We start from the raw sequence: 20,321 nt of genomic DNA, 5'->3' as shown, positions 1-20,321 counted from the left end.
CCCTTGGAAACGGTGTCTGAAAAAATCCTGACTCTAGAGACAGCCCTTCTTTTAGCTTTATCCTCCCTCAAGAGAGTTGGGGAGATTTACAAGCTCTTTCTATTTTACTTTTGTGCATGGATTTTGCACAAGGAAGACTTTTGCTGCGACCGAGGCCTGACTGTAAATTTGTTTTGGGATTAAAAATAAAGGTTGTGCTGTAACAAAGTAACGCATATCCCATTGGCTGATGGAGGCTATATACTTAGCCTATGAGGCGTGCGGGTTCGCTTTACCCTTAGGAATTCAAACTCATTCCACGACGACGGTGGCTTCATCACAAACCTTCCTTAGTTAATCTTCTATGGATGATATCTGTGCCGCAGCAGGATAGTCCTCACCGAGCACTTGTGTCAAATTTTACAGCCTGGATGTGAGGACGGCTCCAGGCTTGCAAGTTAAATTCAATTATGAAGAGAGCCACACAATCCATGTTGCTTGAGGTCTAGTGTAAAGTTTCCACAGTCAGTGATGGTTTGCAGTGCCATGTCATCTGCTGGTGTTGGTCCACTGTGTTTTCCGAGGTCCAAGGTCAACACAGCCGTATACCAGGAAGTGTAAGAGCACTTCATGCTTTCTGCTGCTGACCAGATTTACGGAAATGCAGATTTAATTTTCCAACAGGACTTGGCACCTGCACACAGAGCCAAAGCTACCAGTACCTGGTTTAATGACCATGGTATCCCTGTTCTTAATTGGCCAGCAAACTCACCTGACCTTAACCCCATAGAAAATCTATGGGGTATTGTGAAGAGGAAGATGTGTCTCATAACACCTGAGCAGTGCCACAGACTGAACGACTCTATGCCACGCCGCATTGCCGCAGTAATTCAGGCAAAAGGAGCCACAACTAACTATTGAGTTCTGTACATGCTCATACTTTTCAGTTGGCCAAGATTTAAAAAAATCCTTTCTTTGTATTGGTCTTAAGCAATATTCTAATTTTCTGAGATACTGAATTTGGGACTTTTCTTAGTAGTCAGTTATAATAAACTTGGTTGATGGTATTCTAATTATATGACCAGCACCTGTATAAATATTTAAAAATATAGAAAGATAGATATCGTTCAAAATACAATTTAATATCATTTATTTTATTCACAACACCTATACATAATAGTTATTCATTTATGCTAGTTTGAAGAAAGAATTAAACCACATAGGATCTGTTCCATTGTCCTTACCTCAACGTTCACAACTAAAAGTACAAGACCATTCTTTTAAAATATAGTTTTTTCAGAACAGGAAAAAACAATTTTATAGCATTTTGAGGATGTTCAACTCCAGTGCTTTGAACAATGGTTGTGGCAACTCTACAGAGGCAAAAATCAGGGGAACACACTGATTCCTCTCCTGTCCTCGTGTAATCTCTGTGTAAACTTCAGAAGATTTATTCTTCTCCAGACCACTCGAAATATTCAGCGGTAAAGTGCTGCAGCAAAGGTGAAAACATTATTAAACTCTTCCCCCACGATAAAGCCGGGAATACATATTACGGTATATAGCTGTAATATTTTCAGTGTCTGTATGAATGTATATACAAATGTGTTTACTATTACAGGAGCAAAACATGAACTATTGTGCATTTCTGTACATCATTCTAGATGACAAATTAATCTGGTTTTCAACAGGACCCAGCGATGAATTTGAATTATAGAAGTTTCTTTATCTTTATACGTGTGCAAAACCAGAAATCACTTCTATTTACCAAACACATTCTCGTCTCTGATTGGCTGAGATTTTCTACCGGGCTGCAACAGCCCATAATATGATTCGATGACCTAAGTTAAATCACAATGTTCATTATACAGTCATCTCAGTGGTCATTCAAAGCCATTGTTCATTGTGTCATTAAGGGGCGTAAATTATAAACAAATCATAAAAATTTCGCTATTTGCGCAACATATTGATTGTGATCTTGCAGACCAGGAATGCAAATATTACTTTGTTCTGAAAGAAAACACGAACTATGAAGCTCAAAATTTCCCCAGGAAAAAAACGATGAGAACCAAGAACGCTCTCAGCTTTTGTAGGCACAATGGTAAATGTGGCAAACTCTTAAAAAGCATCATCCCAAACCCTCTGAAATAAACCATAACCAAAGTCGAATTAAAATGTCAGAATCAAATATCAGTTGTTTTATGAACCAACAATCCAGTTATGTTTTCATTCAAAGTAAATGTGCTGCCCGCATTCTCCACCATCTTGTGCCTTTGCCTTCAGAAGTCAGGACTTCAAAATGAAGATGTTTTTCATCTGAATGAGTGTGTGAGTCCATCGTTTAAATATGACAGCTGGTCAAAGCAGCTGGTCCAACTTAAAACAAAAAATGCAATAATTGTCTGTGAATAAAACAAACAAACAAAAAAAAACCACTGAATCAGTTCGAGTACAAACAGTCACTTTTCACTGCTAGACGCAAGTTGCTAAAAGACCTTGAGTAGACAAATTGCACTAAAGGACAAGTGTTTTTTTTTGTTTTCTTTTCACAAACGTGGGCAGCTGCAGTCAACAGTCTTTGATTTTTTCAGTTTGCCTTTATTGAAGCCCTGTATGGAGCTGAGGAGGGCACTCCTGCCTGCGCCGTTCCCCCCAGGAGGTGAGAGGGATGGAGGGACGGGCTCGTTCCTGGGAGGAGGTGGAGGTGGTGGAGGAGGAGGAGCAGCGGGTGGAGGAGGAGGAGGTGCTGGAGATGCTCCTGAGGGAATCAGAGAAAACAGTCCATCACAATCGGTCAAATATAACGCATACTGTTTATTTATATTGGATATAACGGAACGGTAATATACAGTTGCTACTTAGAATCCTGTGCTGTATGTAAACAAGACTCGAAAAATTAGTTGCTGTAAAATTAACAGCTGTTCAGAATGATACACTTACCACAAGCAGCAACATTTAGAGTCAACATGAAATAACTGAATATCTTTATATTTAAATGTATTTATATTTAATTCATAAATACACAATATACTGCATTTTGAGAAATACTAGGAAATAAAATATAAAAAAGAACTGTGCAAAGATTGCTTCTGAAAGAGGGATCGATACAAATGCTTCATGCGCAAACATCACACTACAGACAAAGTAAGCATCACGCATCACATAGGGCTAGTAAGGCTAATGTGCTAAAGCTACCATTGTCTCTGCCGGTTTCCAATAATGCTACCTTCAATGATCTTGAATAGGAATGTGGTAGTTCAAAATTACATTTGGATGCAATAAGAAGTCAGTTATACGGTCACCACCAGTTAAACCGTACCACGCTTAACATATCACGCTTAAACCCATGGGAAAACCATAGACTTCACAACACTGACTGCTCCGTACTCGTCTAAAAAGGGTTTTGATAAGAACACAACCATTTCATGTTGACTTTAAATATCTTACTGCTGATTTGTCATTTACAGACCAATCACCTTCTTGGAAGTAATGGTGCTTTTCCATTGCATGTTACTGCACGGTACGGTTCACTTTTGGGGTGTTTTCGACTAGGTACAGTACTTGGTACCTGGTACTTTTTTCAGTACCACCTCGGTTGGGGTTCCAGGTGAACCGTACCGTTACCAAAATGTTTTTTTGACACGTAAACTCTGTTGATCACTGATTCGCCAGTGAGTATCGTCACTGCCTGTCGTAGATTTAAATCAGTACAGCCAGCGAAGGATCAAACGCAACTGTTTTGAATGAGCACACCTTTTTTAATCAATCAAAAAATGGCTGTTTCGTGGTCTGTTGAGGAAGTACAGCGTTCCTCTTGTTGATAGCAGAGGAGCGGTTCCAGTGGGAGCTTGATGGGGCGACGTGGAATTAAAAGGTTTTCACGAGCTGCGGCACTAGAGGTGGCGCAACTATAATGACGTGTATAATCCTGCCCACTCTAAAGTGGTACTAAACTGCAGTTGAAATGCAAACCGAGTCGAGCCGCGCCGTACCATACTGAGCCGTGACGAACAGTCGTACCACACAGTGGAAAGCACCATAAGTGATGGATAGAATAATTCATGCTTTCTGAACCAATCAGCAAGATGCAAGTATCGTCAGCATACTAGTTATGCTTCCCTGTAGCTTAACTGCTTAAAGACCACTATTTTGTTTCTATTCCTCATTCAAAAGAGCATGTAATAATAGTTTTTTTTAAAACGAGTATTATCATTTACTAATATATTACATATATAAGAACAAAAACAACCATCACAATCCACAAAACCAGAGTTTTTTTTTTTTTATTATTTTTTTTTAACTAAATTTACCCTCAGAAAAGCCCTCAAAAAGTCCAGAATGAAGCAAGTTTTGTGCCTTAATAGATAATTGCAGATTGTGAACTGTTAAAGTTGCATTAACCCTTCTCAGTAGGCTGGAAACTGTCTGGACAGAACTCATTTGCATGCATTTGCATTAATATTGATGAGCAACAGTTGTGCTGTGGGAATCCGAATGTACTACTGAGGGAGGGTGAGCTGCAACTTTACGGTGGAAACAGATTATTATTATTGAATTACTTTACCCCACACACGTTCAAAATGGTGCATGCTCTAGTTTTGAAGACAGCATATAGGAGAGAGAGAGAGGCACAGACAAGTTACTGATCATTTCAGAATGAGGCGACACATCGGATGATTATGATCTGGTAAGGAAGATCAATTTCATGAGGAATTTGATGATTGATTATGGAAATGAGAAAAAAATGATGTTAATGCGCTGGTGAATTACATTCGAATACATTTTACCACATCATGCAACAAATACAGTATTATACTGATTAAACTGATTGTTGACATGGACATACTGGCTGTGGAAAGGGAATGTTTGGATAAAACCAGGAAAAACAAACACTTTTGATGTATTTTATATAATGATTAACAATGGATGGGACATTATAGACGGGACGTACCTGATCCAGGTAAAGGTGTGGGTGAGGACGGGCAGGTTGGAGGTGAACTCGCCCCAGAACCTGCTAGAAGACAAAAAATAATAAAAATAAATAAACTATTTGAATTTCTATAAGAGTGAATTATTTTAATGATATTCTAATGGGCCGCTTTGTGACATCACAAAACCCCGAAAACAACACTGTGGTCTAAATGAGTCATTCGTTGGAGTTCTTGAGAAGGGATTTTTTTTTTTTAAATCTCCCTTTGGAGTGGACTTTGAGATTTGTAACTTTGTAGATCTTTTTTATGCCCAAACATACAAACTACACACCGACCAAAAGTGAAAAAGCATAATAGGACCCCTTTAAGGTTTCGTCATGATAGACAAAGATTTAACTGCAGTGACACACAACTTGCCTTTATGTTAAGATTAAATAAAACCACTTCTCGTAAAGAACAAGAACACGGTCTTCTTTCCAATGAGACACCAATGGTTATATACCATAATTCCTCAAATAAAAACCGGTAGTCAAATAAATGCCAGGCCTCTGATAGTGGCCAGGGGCTTGGTCAACACGGACAAATAAAGGCCGGGGGAAAATTTGCGGGGATAATCTCCTAAGTGCCTTTCATATAATGTGCATTCAAGTTCATCGTACTGTACAGGTGCCAATAGATGGCATTAGCAACACTGGATTTAACATGGGTCTCATTTAGTGCCATTGACGGACTTTTCAACAACTTTATTGAAAACAAACTTGAGGAGCATGGCACCCAGACGAAAATTTGAATTAAAATTTAAACAAAGAGTTTTAAAGTATGCAGAGGAAAACTCGGGTTAAAAAGCGGCAAGATATTTCGACATTGGAATAAGAAATAAAGGCCTGCCTCTAATAAAAGCCTGCTTCAAATAAAAGCCTGTTACCTTCTGCAGTTCAGGTTAAAAAAAGCAATGCAATGGATGCAATATACTGATACACATTCTCCCTATTGGTTACATTCACTTAAGACATGATGGACCGTGTTTATGTGAATACTCGCCAAAACTGACAATTCAACATCATTTTGTGTGTATTTTCCCATTCATGCAATGCAAAAGAGTTCTTGCGTGCTGAGACATGCTTTCTGTGTGTGTATGCTCTCAGAAAACCAGAGCGAATTGAGTTCTCTCTTGCATTGTCAAATTTATCCATGTCTGCTCTTCTCTTACTCCCACATATCGACATTTTTGAATGTTTTAGGAGATGTGCAGCAAGTGTGTTTTAGCTTATGTACCGCCGGTTATGTACAGATCTGACCTTTTAACCACGCAGAAGATTCATTCTTAATTAACCTTCACCATTTTGATGACAAAAATGGACAAAAATGATGAAATTAACACTGTACTGCAGAGGATGAATCTATTGGTCAAGTAATGCTATATATCTCCAAATCTGATGAAGAAAAATACTCATTCACATCTTGGATAGCCTGAGGGTGTAGATGAACTATTTCTTTAATAAAGGAAAGTTTAATAATAAATTAAACCTACCAGAGTTGTTATTGTATTTGACAGAAAGCTCCTCATCATTTTCATACGTCGACTGTCTCGATTTCTGAAACCAAGACAGGTGTTTTCACTTTAACAACCATCATGTTAAGCATAAAACAGTGTGACTGTTCAGTGTGAATCATAATTATCAGAAAGCCCTAAAACCCATGTACCTTTCTGGCCAAGATCTTCCTTTTCCGCTTCTCTTCCTCGGAGCCGTGGTGCGACTGCGCTCGTGTCAGCCTCTTGTGCTGGTGAATCTGAAAACAAACACGGGTTTCAGTTATATTATATACAGGTGCTTCTCAATAAATTAGAATGTTGTGAAAAAGTTCATTTATTTCAATAATTCAACTCAAATTGTGAAACTCGTGTATTCAATATTTTCAATGCACACAGACTGCAGTACTCTAAGTCTTTGGTTCTTTTAAATTTTAATGATTTGGCTCACATTTAACAAAAATCCACCGATTCAAATAATTTTTGTTCAAAATTTATTCAATTTAAAAAAACAAAAATCTCAACAAAATTAGAATATGGTGACATAATCATCTACTCAACTCAAAACACCTGCAAAGGTTTCCTGAGCCTTTAGAATGTTCTCTCAGTTTGGTTCACTAGGCTACACAATCATGGGGAAGACTGCTGATCTAACAGTTGTCCAGAAGACAATCACTGACACCCGTCACAAGGAGGGTAAGCCCCAAACATTCACTGCCAAAGAAGTTGGCTGTTCACAGAGTGCTGTATCCAAGCATGTTAACAGAAAGTTGAGTGGAAGGAAAAAGTGTTGAAGAAAAAGATGCACAACCAACTGAGAGAACCGCTGTCTTTTAGGAATTGTTTTAGCGAAATCAATTCAAGAATTTGAGTGAACTTCACAAGGAATGGACTGAGGCTGGTGTCAAGACATCAAGAGCCACCACACACAGACGTGTCAAGGAATTTGGATACACTTGTTGTATTCCTTTTGTTAAGCCACTCCTGTACCACAGACAACACCAGAGGTGTCTTACCTGGGCTGAGGAGAAGAAGAACTGGACTGTTGCCCAGTGACCCAATGTCCTCTTTTAAAATGAGAGCAAGTTTTGTATTTCATTTGGAAACCAAGGTCCTCGAGTCTGGAAGAAGGGTGGAGAAGCTCATAGCTCAAGTTGCTTGAAGTCCAGTGTTACGTTTCCACAGTCTGTGGATTTTGGGTGCAATGTCATCTGCTGGTGTAAGTCCATTGTGTTTTTTGGAAAACCAAAGTCATTTCACCTGTTTACCAAGACATTTTGGAGCACTTCATGGTTCCTAATGTTGAGCAGCTTTTTGTAGAAGCTGATTTCATTTTCCAGCAGGATTTGTCACCTGCCCACACTGCCAAAAGCAGCAAAAGTTGGTTAAATGACCATGGTGTTGGTGTGCTTGACTGGCCAGAAAACTCATCAGATCTGAACCCCATAGAGAATCTATGGGGTATTATCAAGAGGAAGATGAGAAAAAAAGAGACCAAACGATGCAGATGAGCTGAAGGTCACTGTCAAAGAAACCTGGGCTTCCACACCACCTCAGCAGTGCCACAAACTGATTACCTCCATGCCACGAGTTGAAGCAGTAATTAAAGCAAAAGGAGCCCCTACCAAGTTTTGAGTACATTTACAGTAAACGAACATATTTTACAGAAGGCCAACCATTCATTAAAAATTTATTTTTATGAAGTATTCTTATTTGTTGAGATTGTGAATTGGTGGGTTTTTGTTAAATGTAAGCCTAAATCATCACAATTAAAAGTAAAAAAGACTTAAAACTACTTCAGTCTGTGTGCATTGAATTTAATACATGAGTCTCACAATTTGAGTTGAATTACTGAAATAAATGAACTTTTTCACGACATTCTAATTCATTGAGAAGCAACTGTAAAACTAAATCTATAGGAATTAAAAAAAAATTGATGGAAATTCCTGTTGCAAAGTATTACATTTCATTCAGCTGTTTCATCAAGTCAGCTTTTCTAGACTGAAATGATGGAATTTGTGTTTGCGACACCGTTGTGCAATGTTTCGTAAGCAAGCCAAGCTAAATGTTTGTTGTGCAAGAAACCAAAAGTGAATAAAGCAATGCTTACCGTCCTCTGTTCCTCCACTAGACGCTTCTCCAAGCATTCCTTAGACGATTTTAGAGCCTCCTTTAATTTGGAGCTGATCTGGAGTTTTGGAAAGATGGAAGATTAAACCAATTATTTAGTAAAACAAAAACTGGTTATGTAGGTTTTTTTTTTACTTCAGTGCATTTACCTTAAATTGGGGTTTCTCTGAGTTAAACAGCAGCACGTCATTGAATAACCTGTTAGAACAAGAAAACAATTCAGCATCAGTTTTAAGCAATGTCAACATTCACAATTACTGCTGTAAAGAGGAAACCACGTGCTGTATTCACATCTGTATTCACAATAACATGAAGTCATGAACTTAAGACTTTATGCTTTGTACACATCACTCTTAGGATGAATCTCTCAAAACTGGTCAAGAACAACATAGAGTGCCGTTGTGCTAGGGCTGTGCAAAAAATCGAATGCGATTTTCATGCACATCTCATCAGTAAAGATGCTCCTGTAATTAGAAGTATATCTCCAGCACGTGCGTTCAGATCAGGGTTTTCACAACAAATCCTGCCCAGGTGCTTCTCAAAACTAGTCCAAAACTAGCCCAATCGCAGGATTTGTTGTGAAAACCTGGCAACCCTGATCTGAACGCACGTGCTGGAGATATACTTCTAATTACAGGAGCATCTTTACTGATGAGATGTGCATGAAAATCGCATTCGATCCCAGCTCGAGGACCTTTCCCGATCCCAAAAATAATTGAATTTTGAAAATGAGCCCTTTTTTGCACCACTGCAGTCTGAAAGTATTTTCAGGATATTATGCAATAACTCAGGACAATTATACCATTAATTTCATTTTTCAGACCCACTTTATATATTAATTGGCCTTAACTACTATGTAGTTAAATTTTAATTATTAATTTGGTACAATGCACTTATTGTGTACATTGTACTTATATTTGAAAAATATCTGCACATAATTACATCTGTAATTAATTTCTGTAATTACATGTATAATTACACGTTGACCCATCCCTTACACCTTAACACACCCTTAAACTTACCCATACCACCAAATCTGTCCCTAACCTTACCCCTATCCCACCTCAATAGCAGCAAAAAAAAAAAAAAAAAAGTTGCAATACAATATGAACACAATAAGTACATTGTATTTATTTTTTGATGTAAGTACATAGTAGTTAAGGCCACTTAATATAAAGTGGGACCCATTTTTCAATCATTTTTAATTTGATAAAAATGTAATATGTAAATAAAAGTCGAATACATATATTTAAAAATATCCCTTATTAAAATACTTGTATGAAGAAAATTATATAATGAAATATATTCAAAATAAAAGTTTGTTAACATACTATATGTGTGCACTGTATTTTTATCATGTATATATAAATACACACACATATACATGTAAATATGTTTCAAAATATTAGTATGTATATATATTTTTACTTTATGTATATAACATATTTTCCTTAATATAATATATAATATATATATATATATATACACATATACACATAATATATTTACTCAGTACACACACATATAGTATGTTAACAAACTTTTATTTTGAATTGCGATTAATTGCGATTAATCTTTTGCAGCCCTAAGTAAAACAAAGAAAAAAATCAAATACTATAGAACCCAAAGGAATAAGTTATTAAATTTGGTATATTTGTAAATAATGTGATTTGACATTATTTTCATTATCAAACAATAAACTAATTAACTCATGGCACTTATACCATTAGTTTTTGTTTCTAAAGTAATTTTTGTTTCTAAAAAAATGCAATTATATTAAAGAAAAACACATAAAATATAAGAATTAAAAACCTAATAAAACAAAAAAGACCATATATAATATATGTGAAAACAATAATATTAAAAAAATTATTTTAACTAATTGTAAAATTAGTTCCAAAAGGAATGAGATATTTTAGTGAGTCACTCCTGAGAACAAACAGGCCTGAATATCGTAACTCACGGTGTTTGTAGGAGTTGAGAAACGGTTGGCATTCCCGTTTTGCAAGCTTCCGTGGACAGGATGGACTGAAGTACAGACACTGTGGGAAAACAGAAAACAAACGGTTGCATATTACATAAAACCATTAACCACAAACATATGACCCACAACACACTTTGAGATTACTGCTGTATGGATTCAACTATTGTATAAAACTGAACAACAGCCAATGTTCTGTACAAGGGCAAATTCAACTATTCAACTATTAATTTAACTTTAACTATTTAACCCATTACACATCCATGCTAACAAAAGCCTGTAAACTCCGACACGAGCTCATAGCTGAAATACTTTGACTAATTTGATCAAGCTTCCAGCTTACAACAAGAGACTACTACTCTCAATTTATGCATGTTTAAATGCATTTTCTTTTTTTGTACATACTGACCTACGGATGAGAAGGGCTCTGTAGGATACTGATCCACAGGCACAGCGTCAGGCGGGCGGCCGTACGTCATTTCATAGAGCAAATGCCCAAACGAGTAGACGTCTATGCTTTCTGTTGTCTGATAAAACAAAAAACATCAGCTTTTTAAAATCACATATTTGAATGACTAAAAGATAAATTATTTACTATTAAAGAAAACCAAAAATAAAGTTCTCTTACATTAATTTTCCTGAACTGCGTGACATAGGGTCGGTAATATGACGGCAGTCCCAGTAAAGAATTCTCTAAATCCAACAGTTTACATGTGCTCTCCTCGATCAGGACGTTAGACGCATGAAGATGCCCATACGGAAAACCCTTGTCATGGAGAAATTTTAGTGCCTGGAAGAAAACCGAAAATAACATGTTAACATAATTACAGGAAATTACATATTTATATTTCCAGAAAGAAGTACAGCTGAAAAAGAGCTGTTTAAAGTACGAGGTGAAATAAGAGTAAACTAAATTTTCTAAAATATATATTTTTTATAAAAAAAATTGTATTTGATCAAAAATACAGTAATACTGTGAAATATTATTATAATTTAAAATAACTGTGTGTCATCATATATCTAAAAATGTGATTTATTCATGTGACGCAGCGCTGTATTTTTAGCATCATTTCTCCAGTCTTCAGTCACATGATCCTTCAGAAATCATGCTAATATGCTGATTTGTTGCTCAAGAAACATTTCTACTATTATAAATGTTGAAAACAGTGGTGTTGCTTCATATTTTTGTGCAAACTGTGTTTTTTTTTTTTGCTGAATAGAAAGTTCAAAAGAACAGAACTTATTTAAAACTTAACTTTTTGTAACATTATTGTCTTTTATGATCAAAATCATGCATTCTTGCTAAATGCTAGTACTATTTTCCTCAAAAACTAGAAAAATCGTACTGACCCCAAACTTTTGAACAAAGCACATGTGGAGGAGTAAAACAGATGCAAAAAGAAAAGATCAAATATAATTCTGTATGCAAATAAACGCCAATGTCTATGTGAGAGTATGCAAATATTAAAACGTTGTGAATATGTAATCGCTAGATAGTGAATGCAAACAACTGACAGCAATGGGAGATGTTCAAACTTAAACCTTTCTTTAAAAATCTCTTGAGCATGAATCCCGTGGATGGACGAAAAGAGGAAAAGAGCAGAAAAGAGGTTTAAAGTAAACCTTAAACCAGATGTTTAAGAATTATCTACAGCACTGCCTTAAAAACACAGGGAAAAAAAAAAAAAAGTCTACAAATTCCTGTAAACGTGTTATTACAAACAAAAAGTGTTAATCAGACCTCCAGAATCTGTCTTCCGTAGGTTCGGATCTGCTGCTGCTCCAAACCCTGGATCTTTTTGGGATTGCAGTACTTCTTCAGAAAGGGCTCTCTGGGCTTCACCTGAAGAATCAGCAAAAAATTCAAGACAAGAATTACAAGAAATTCAAGTATGTTTTAGTTTATAATATCAGTCAAGTTAAAGAGAGCGAACCTTGCAGATGTGATCCCTAAGCGTGCCTTTCTCACTGAACACTCGAATGACCAGAGCAGACGATTCACTGGTTGTAGCGAAACTGATGGGAGAGATGTTTGAATGCTATGGGAAAACACAAAGACAGCTGCAGTCAGACACATATAAATACCTTGCAGTGTTTCTGTCCATGCCAAAAACACACTTTCAGGACATGGACATGTAGTTATGAGGGTACTGCTATATGGTTGACTTCACATATCTGTCATGTTTTCCCATGAACCTCGTGGTCTGAATCGACTGTCATGCTTTCCTGATTAACATGCATCATGGTTGGATTGCTTTAATCTGCTCATCTGGATTATAGACGTCAGACAACTCCTCCATCTGACTGATCATTTGTCTTCAAGTAACAGTTTTCCACCATATTACATGAAATATTAACAATCGGAAACAATTACATTTTTTTTATGTAATGTAATAATTGTCAAAATAAAGCTGAAATAAAATAATACAGAAATGTTTGATGAAAAACTACGCCTCAGCACCAAACTGACATAAATTATTAAATGGGTGGATGTGTGTGTGTGGGGGGGGTGGTATGTATGGCTTCATATTTAACAATAACAATGCATTTTTCCATTAAATGTAAAAATATTAGTTATTTAAACATTCCATTCCATTTTAATAATTCTAATACGATTACAATTATGAAAAAACACTGCAACTTTTATAATGTCTTAAAGCCAAATAAAAAATAAACTGTGTATTTGTATTAAAAGAACAAAAAGAGAAAAATAAATAAATAAATAAAATATTAAAAACAAATTTGAATTGAACAATAAAAAAAACTACACTGTATATTTGAATTAAAATGAGAACTGAAAACAAGAAATAAAAGCTCATTTAAAAATATTGTTAAAAACGACACTATTTTCGTATTTAAATGAGAACCAAACATATACAAACAAAAGCAAATACAAAAATATTAATAAAAAGTACATTCTGTTATTTGTAAACTGTTAAATTAAAAAAAAAATCTACTTAAAAAATAGCAGTTCAGTCTTTCTTCTTCAAAATTCCTTATTTAATTCAATGTGATATTTGTTGTTTCATTTGAAGTATGTTGATTTATTTCTAGCAATTTTGGAGAGAAAACGGTTTCTACACCAAACTTGTCAGTGTGTAATAGTGTATAAATTACAGGGTGGATCGTATTTGGATGTCACCACATGATTTCCACTGTATGTTTGTTATCCGTTTAATCTCGCTCTATGGCTGCTGACGTTGAGGAAGCAGGGAAAACAAGAGCACATGACAGCGTTCACACACAAAACATCCAAACATTCAGGTCTGTACACAAAGACAGGCTCTTGGAGTTCATTCCCGACAGCTCAATGCCTCTGATTAACAGCTTTACACAGTCAAATTGAAATTATATACTCATTCGTTTTGTACAGCAAGGAAACTGTGTGTAATTGTCATTCAAATGTGCATTGTCAAATGATTACTAAAATATCAATACACTACAATAATACGTATATTTCTTTTGCTTTTATAATGACTTTATCATGATCAGAATTGACAGGAAGCGAAGTAGGAGAGAGATGGGGGCGGGACCGGGAAAGGTCCTTGAGTTGGGATTCGAACTCGGGACGCCTGTAGCATATACACACTACAATAATATTTGTACTTTTTTAATTTATAACAAATGGATTTGCAATCTAAAGAGATGTACATTTTCCCTAAAAAAACAGCAAAATCTTCCTATCAACACCATAAAACCTTTTTGCAACCACATTACAACGCTCTGATTTTCATCAACTTTTGACGACTTACAGACAGAGTTGGAAGCAGCTTCATTGCAGACTGGAGATCTTTGTCGGACAGGAACTTATCTGGACCCAAATCCACCTATGATTGGTAAAGAAATGTATTATGGTCGTTACAAGGGTCCTGCAAAGCTAATTATAGAAGAAAATGAACAAAAATGTCAGGAGAGATTAGTAGTCTTGTTAAGTTCTTTGTACAGCCAAACAAAGTGCATTGAATGCGATCAACAGGAACGACTTCATCGGGGTTACGCAATAATAGGAATTAAACACGATGAGGGTCAAAGTACTTGATCAACAGAGCAGGAGAATCCAGGAAAATGTTTGTTCTGTGCTTGTTTGGGTCGAAATGAAACTTACCCAACTTAATACTTGTTTGTCTTTGGGTTGATCTTTGTCTTTGACTAGGAAGTACCTCTTTTTCAATCGCCAGCCTATGATAAGACAGACATTAGAATTCAATAAATTTCATGTATGAATGTCCCATTTCAAACCAAAATTAGAAAATAAAAACATTAGACTAATAAAATATTAAATATTTTGCATTGTGAGGTTAAAAAAAACTCATTATCTACTTTAAAATTTAATTGCTGGAACACATAAAAATCTACATTTTTTTTAACAATAATACTGTACTAAAATAATGTTACTTTTCAGTTTTAAAAAACGATATTTTACAAATGTACATTTTAAATCAAATAATTTTGAAATAAAGCATAATGTAATATAATAACGATGATTATGGTAATGGCAGATTACAGGAAATTCCCTTAATTTTTCTTAAAAAGTAATACTATAATAGAAAAAGTTCTACATATAGCCTTTGTTTTGTTGAAATGAAATATAATTTCCTATTTTTGATTTTGTCAGAAAATTACAATATTTGAAAAAGGTAAATGTTACATTTTTATTAATGAATCTTTTTCAAATGAAATCGAAGAACAAATTGATAAGACATAATTTCGAATAAAATCAGGCCGAAACGAAGTTCGTTTTGAGTTTGTTTCGGGCAGTTCGAAACAGCTGACCAAAGCGAACTTTCTGGGGAAATTGGTTTTGGCTCCTAAACACCTTGGTTACTCATTCGGTGGGTGTGTTCTGAAACTCCACCTTCTTTGACATGTGATTTTTTTTATTCCCGGTTCGTATCTCATTCAATGAAAGTCAGGCAAGAGAACAACATATCCTATAGTCAGTAGCAGCATGAATACACTGGAGTGTCGAATAGCTGAGCTGGCACAAATATATCAGCACTTGTACAACCGCTCGCAGACATACATACATACAAAAAATCAGAGAAAGCATTTCATTCCTAGAAAGAAATTGCAAGGAATCTTGGGTGTTGACAACCCGGAGTTATGTAAAAAGCGATGCAGAGAAACCTCCGAGACAAGTTTTTCAAAGCCATGAAAAGAATAAAAGGAAAGAGTTTAGATATAAGGTAGAAAGTACCAAATATATGTGTTTCAAACAAATGTTATACATACTGCTACATCTTGCTAAAGTTTTCAGACTGAGACATTCACACTTCCCATAAAGGACGGATTATGGAATGGTACTTTTGTATTGCAAACATGATACTTGACTCTGAAATGCTGCCAATCATTGTTCTTTTGTCTATAATATTCTGACCATTGGTGCCCATCCCACACCAAGATTGCCTACACTTCATTTCATCATTGTTTCGTTTAGGGGATACGCGTCACACCACGTTTACATTAATCTACACCCCTAGTTGTGGCGTACCTCAAGGCTGACAGTGTAGTCATTCACGGTCAATATATAAAAAAAAAAAATTCTGTCCCAAATAAAAAAAAGTTTAAATAAATAAGTCAATAACATAAAAATGTTATAAAAGTATAATATAATATGAAATGAAATTGGATGGAAGCAACTAAACTGCTTTACTCACCAATGTCTTTTAATGGCTCAATAACTTCCCATTTTGGATCGGATCTGAAGAACATGGACACTTGCTGTAAGGCTATTTCTGAAAAAAGAAGGTAGGGGAAGATTTCAAAAATAATTTTGATGCAAAAACACATTTTTTAGTTAAAACGTGAACTGGTTGCATTACCTGTGTAGTTTACTGAGTAATTGTTAGGGTCGAGAAACTTTTTGACCAGCTCACAGCTGGAGAGGATGTGGTGACGTGTGATGTAGTTCAGATAGGCCTGGAGACCCTTCTGACGCTCGGCTATAAACTCTCGGTCCATGTTTCCTAACAGCTTCTTAGGAGGAAGTGGCAGGTTGAGGCCGGAGATCTGTGAAGACAGAGAGACTGACTCATAGTTACTCTTTCACTGATGGTAAGGCTAATGTTAAAAGCTTTTCTGATGACTGTGAGTTTTTGAGTGAATCATTGCCATTGAGACTTCCCAGCAATGCTTTTCAATTTATTTTGAAACAGCAGCTGTCAAATGCTTATACGGAAATGGATGTTTTTACAACACAGTCTTGTTCTAATGGTCCACTTACCAGTAAACTATTATTCAGCATGTCAAAATCACTGTATCTGCGGATGACCTGTGAAAATCAGAGCAAAATCAATCATTCTGAGAGACAGATAGATAGATAGATAGATAGATAGATAGATGACAAACAGACAGACAGACAGACAGAAAGACAGATGACAGACAGACAGATGGATAGATAGATGACAGACAGACAGATAGATGACAGACAGAAAGACAGATAGATAGATAGATAGACAGACAGACAGACAGATGATGGACAGACAGACAGATGACAGACAGACAGATGGATAGATAGATGACAGACAGACAGACAGACATATAGATAGACAGATGACAGACAGACAGAAATATAGATAGATGACAGACAGGCAGACAGACAGACAGACAGACAGACAGACAGATAGATAGATGACAGACAGACAGACAGACAGATGACAGACAGACAGACAGACAGACAGACAGACAGATAGATGACAGATAGATAGATGACAGACAGACAGACAGATGGATAGATGACAGACAGACAGACAGAGAGATGACAGACAGACAGACAGAGAGATGACAGAAAGACAGAGATGACAGATGACAGACAGATAGATAGATAAATATATGGCAGACAGACAGACAGATGACAGATAGATAGATAGATAGATAGATAGATAGATAGATAGATAGATAGATAGATAGATAGATAGACAGACAGATGACAGACAGACAGACAGAGAGACAGAGAGACAGACAGATGACAGACAATCAGACAGATAGACAGATGACAGACAGACAGAAATATAGATAGATCACAGACAGACAGATAGACAGATGACAGACAGACAGACAGATAGATAGATGACAGACAGACAGACAGACAAACAGAAAGATTGATGACAGAGACAGATGACAGACAGACAGATAGATAGAAATTGAATAGATGACAGACAGATAGATGTCAGATAGAAGACAGATGACAGACAGACATATAGATAGATAAATAGATGACAGAAAGACAGATGACAGACAGACAGATGGATGGATAGATAAATGACAGACAGACAGACAAACAGATAGATGACGGACAGACAGAAAGACAGATAGATAGATAGAAAGACAGACAGACAGATGACGGACAGACAGACAGACAGATGATAGACAGACAGACGGATAGATAGATAACAGACAGACAGACAGACACAGACAGATAGACATTGAATAGATCGGACAGACAGATCTAACTCACAGTCCAGCTGTTGTCTGTGGAAACGCCCCTCTGTACACGAATGATGTACTCCTGTTAACAGAGACAAATAATGATGACTGAACCAACAGAGCAAATATACATTAAAACTAGTAATAAAATAAAGACCCTGCTTAAAAAAAAAAAAAAAAAAAAACAACAGGTTCAGCTGGTCTTCACCCCCAAATTACCAAACTAGTTCCGCCTGACTAGTGGAAACCGGCCTAACAAGCCATCTTTGTTTTCTTCTTCTTTTTCACAATATTGGGCATTCAAGAGACCAAAGTCATGTTGTCACAGATTTGTGGTTTTCACAGCCGAATTGTAAAGCAAGACCAAAGCAGGAAGTGAAAAGACAAATGTAACAGAGTCTAAAGCCTCATGCTGACCTTGACTCTTACAGCCACTTCTTATTCGCATTAATGTTTGACTCTCCTTCAAAAAGTCACCTGAGAGTTTCCAATAGACTACAACAAGAACGAAAGTCACTTAGTTTCCATCCACAACCCTAATTCAGATACCATCAGTTATTGTGGTTGATTATTTAAGAAACACCAACACATTGACTTTCAGCTTCCAATCAAACTAACTTTAAATATACATAGTTAATAATGTAACTGATGATTAAGGTCTAGTTGGTCATCTACCCTGAATCTACTCTACACTTAAACAAGAAAACAAAACCTTTAACAGCATGAGAAGTGAGAGCAGTTTACTAGAGAGCACTTTCATATGAATGAATACGAGAAATGAACAGATGAATAAATGTGAAAGGAAACGCTCGTATCTCTCGTGTCTTTGGTTACACAGCAAGAGGAAATGTCTTTCTGCACAAATGCAAATGATACATTTTCGATTCCGCCTGTAACGCCAACATTTAAACAGATCTACGTTTGACATTTGTTTGCTAAATCTTAAAAAATATTTTTCATATAAAATGTTAGTTGCTGATAGGCTACTTCTTCATTCAGAAGGATGCGTTTACATTTGTTAACAAATATTTACACTTTACAGAACTTACACGATTTGTTCCAGTTTCGACTAGCTGCTGACATTAACATTAAACATCTAAACATAAACTTATCTTATACTGACAACAAATTAGATTAATCTGATTTTAATCGACAAATAATCGAGAAACGACAAGGTTAATCGCCAAAAATACGACATGCAACCAGAAGTTTGACTTTAAAACGTTTTCAATCTTTATTTACTGATATTTAAATGCGTATTTGTAATCAATCTCAAAGGTTCAAAGGAGGCGGATCGGTCCGCGCGGCTCCGGTCGTGCCGTTTACCGTGTGTGACTGTAAACTCTGGCTGGCCTCGATCACGGCGATCAGCGGCACGGTGTCGTCCAGTCGCGGCTTCTTGCCGGACAACGGCTGCGGCTGCTGCTCCATGAACGCCATCTCTGACCAAAACAACACTAAACAGCCCCGGTTCGACAGGGTTCGGTTACCGAGAGCCCGCCTCGGTCGGTAAAGGGATGTGACGATTCACAGCGCGTCTGTGCTTGAGGCAACGTGGGAGAAACGAATCAGAAACTGCCAGTGAAGTCTGACGTAACAGTTAAGATGTTTCAGCTCGTTCACTCTGTAGTGCGCACCAGAGCCGTTGCGCACTATGGAGTGAAAGTCAATCACACATTTTTACACTGATATCTTTTGTTAAAAAATGTTAACACCTTTAATGTTATATTATTTATATTTGTGTATAGTGCTTGTGATGTGTTATTCTTGCAATAAAAATGATTAAAAAAAAGAAGAAGAAATGACGCCACGTTTTAGTAAATAACGTACTATCAAACAGGAAACCTCATAGGGCTCAGGGCTAAATTCAATCATATTATTTCTTGTGGGGCTCGGATTAAAGTGAAACTTAACAAAGTAACAAACGGACCATTTTCAACTTTATTTATGCAACTGTTGTTATGAATTTTCATTTGGAGTTCGTAACGCAAGCGTTGTATCTTTGCGAAGCTGCTAGCAGTGAAGCTAAATGTTGTCAAGGGGATATCATGTGACCAGTCGGAGTAACATGTGACTCAATGTAAACAGCACTCGGTGAGTTGTCGTTTCTGTATTTATAGTGGGATTATTTCCATATAATGCACACATATTAAGCAGTCAAACATTAGATTATAGTTTTCAGAAATACATATATTTGTTTGCATATAATTTACAAGCATAAAGCACAGCCAAATATTGAGAAAAATGTATGCATGTATATTATTATGGCATTAATATATACATGTAGTTTTCATGATTCATGTATGTATTTGTTTATCCACTAACCCAAAGAGCAAGAATGGGA

The 20,321-nt window shown here is 36.3% G+C and overlaps 1 protein-coding gene across 4 annotated transcripts; it reads right to left on the bottom strand.

The window, feature by feature from the left end:
• Positions 1-1,102: 1,102 nt before the first annotated feature.
• On the bottom strand, positions 1,103-19,581 carry LOC127986942 (PX domain-containing protein kinase-like protein). Of its 4 annotated transcripts, none has more exons than XM_052589209.1 (19): positions 19,304-19,581; positions 18,009-18,059; positions 16,776-16,823; positions 16,375-16,561; positions 16,210-16,287; positions 14,658-14,731; positions 14,305-14,379; positions 12,487-12,591; positions 12,294-12,395; positions 11,181-11,342; positions 10,962-11,079; positions 10,535-10,613; positions 8,721-8,769; positions 8,552-8,629; positions 6,615-6,701; positions 6,442-6,505; positions 4,931-4,990; positions 4,544-4,571; positions 2,557-2,737 (listed from the first exon to the last, which is right to left on the bottom strand). In XM_052589209.1, the coding sequence occupies exons 1-18, from the start codon at positions 19,415-19,417 to the stop codon at positions 4,555-4,557; spliced, it is 1,548 nt and encodes a 515-aa protein (XP_052445169.1). In that variant the 5' UTR covers positions 19,418-19,581; the 3' UTR covers positions 2,557-2,737; positions 4,544-4,554. The 4 variants fall into 4 exon arrangements, with proteins under 4 accessions (XP_052445167.1, XP_052445166.1, XP_052445169.1 ...); XM_052589208.1 differs by having other exon boundaries at positions 4,931-4,993; positions 19,304-19,580; XM_052589207.1 differs by lacking the exon at positions 4,544-4,571 and having other exon boundaries at positions 1,103-2,737.
• Positions 19,582-20,321: the final 740 nt, after the last annotated feature.

Source organism: Carassius gibelio, chromosome B22, assembly GCF_023724105.1.
Source record: "Carassius gibelio isolate Cgi1373 ecotype wild population from Czech Republic chromosome B22, carGib1.2-hapl.c, whole genome shotgun sequence".
Taxonomy (NCBI): Eukaryota; Metazoa; Chordata; class Actinopteri; order Cypriniformes; family Cyprinidae; genus Carassius; species Carassius gibelio.
The sequence above is the reverse complement of the archived record's forward strand: the minus strand, read 5'-3'. Positions and strand labels throughout refer to the sequence as shown.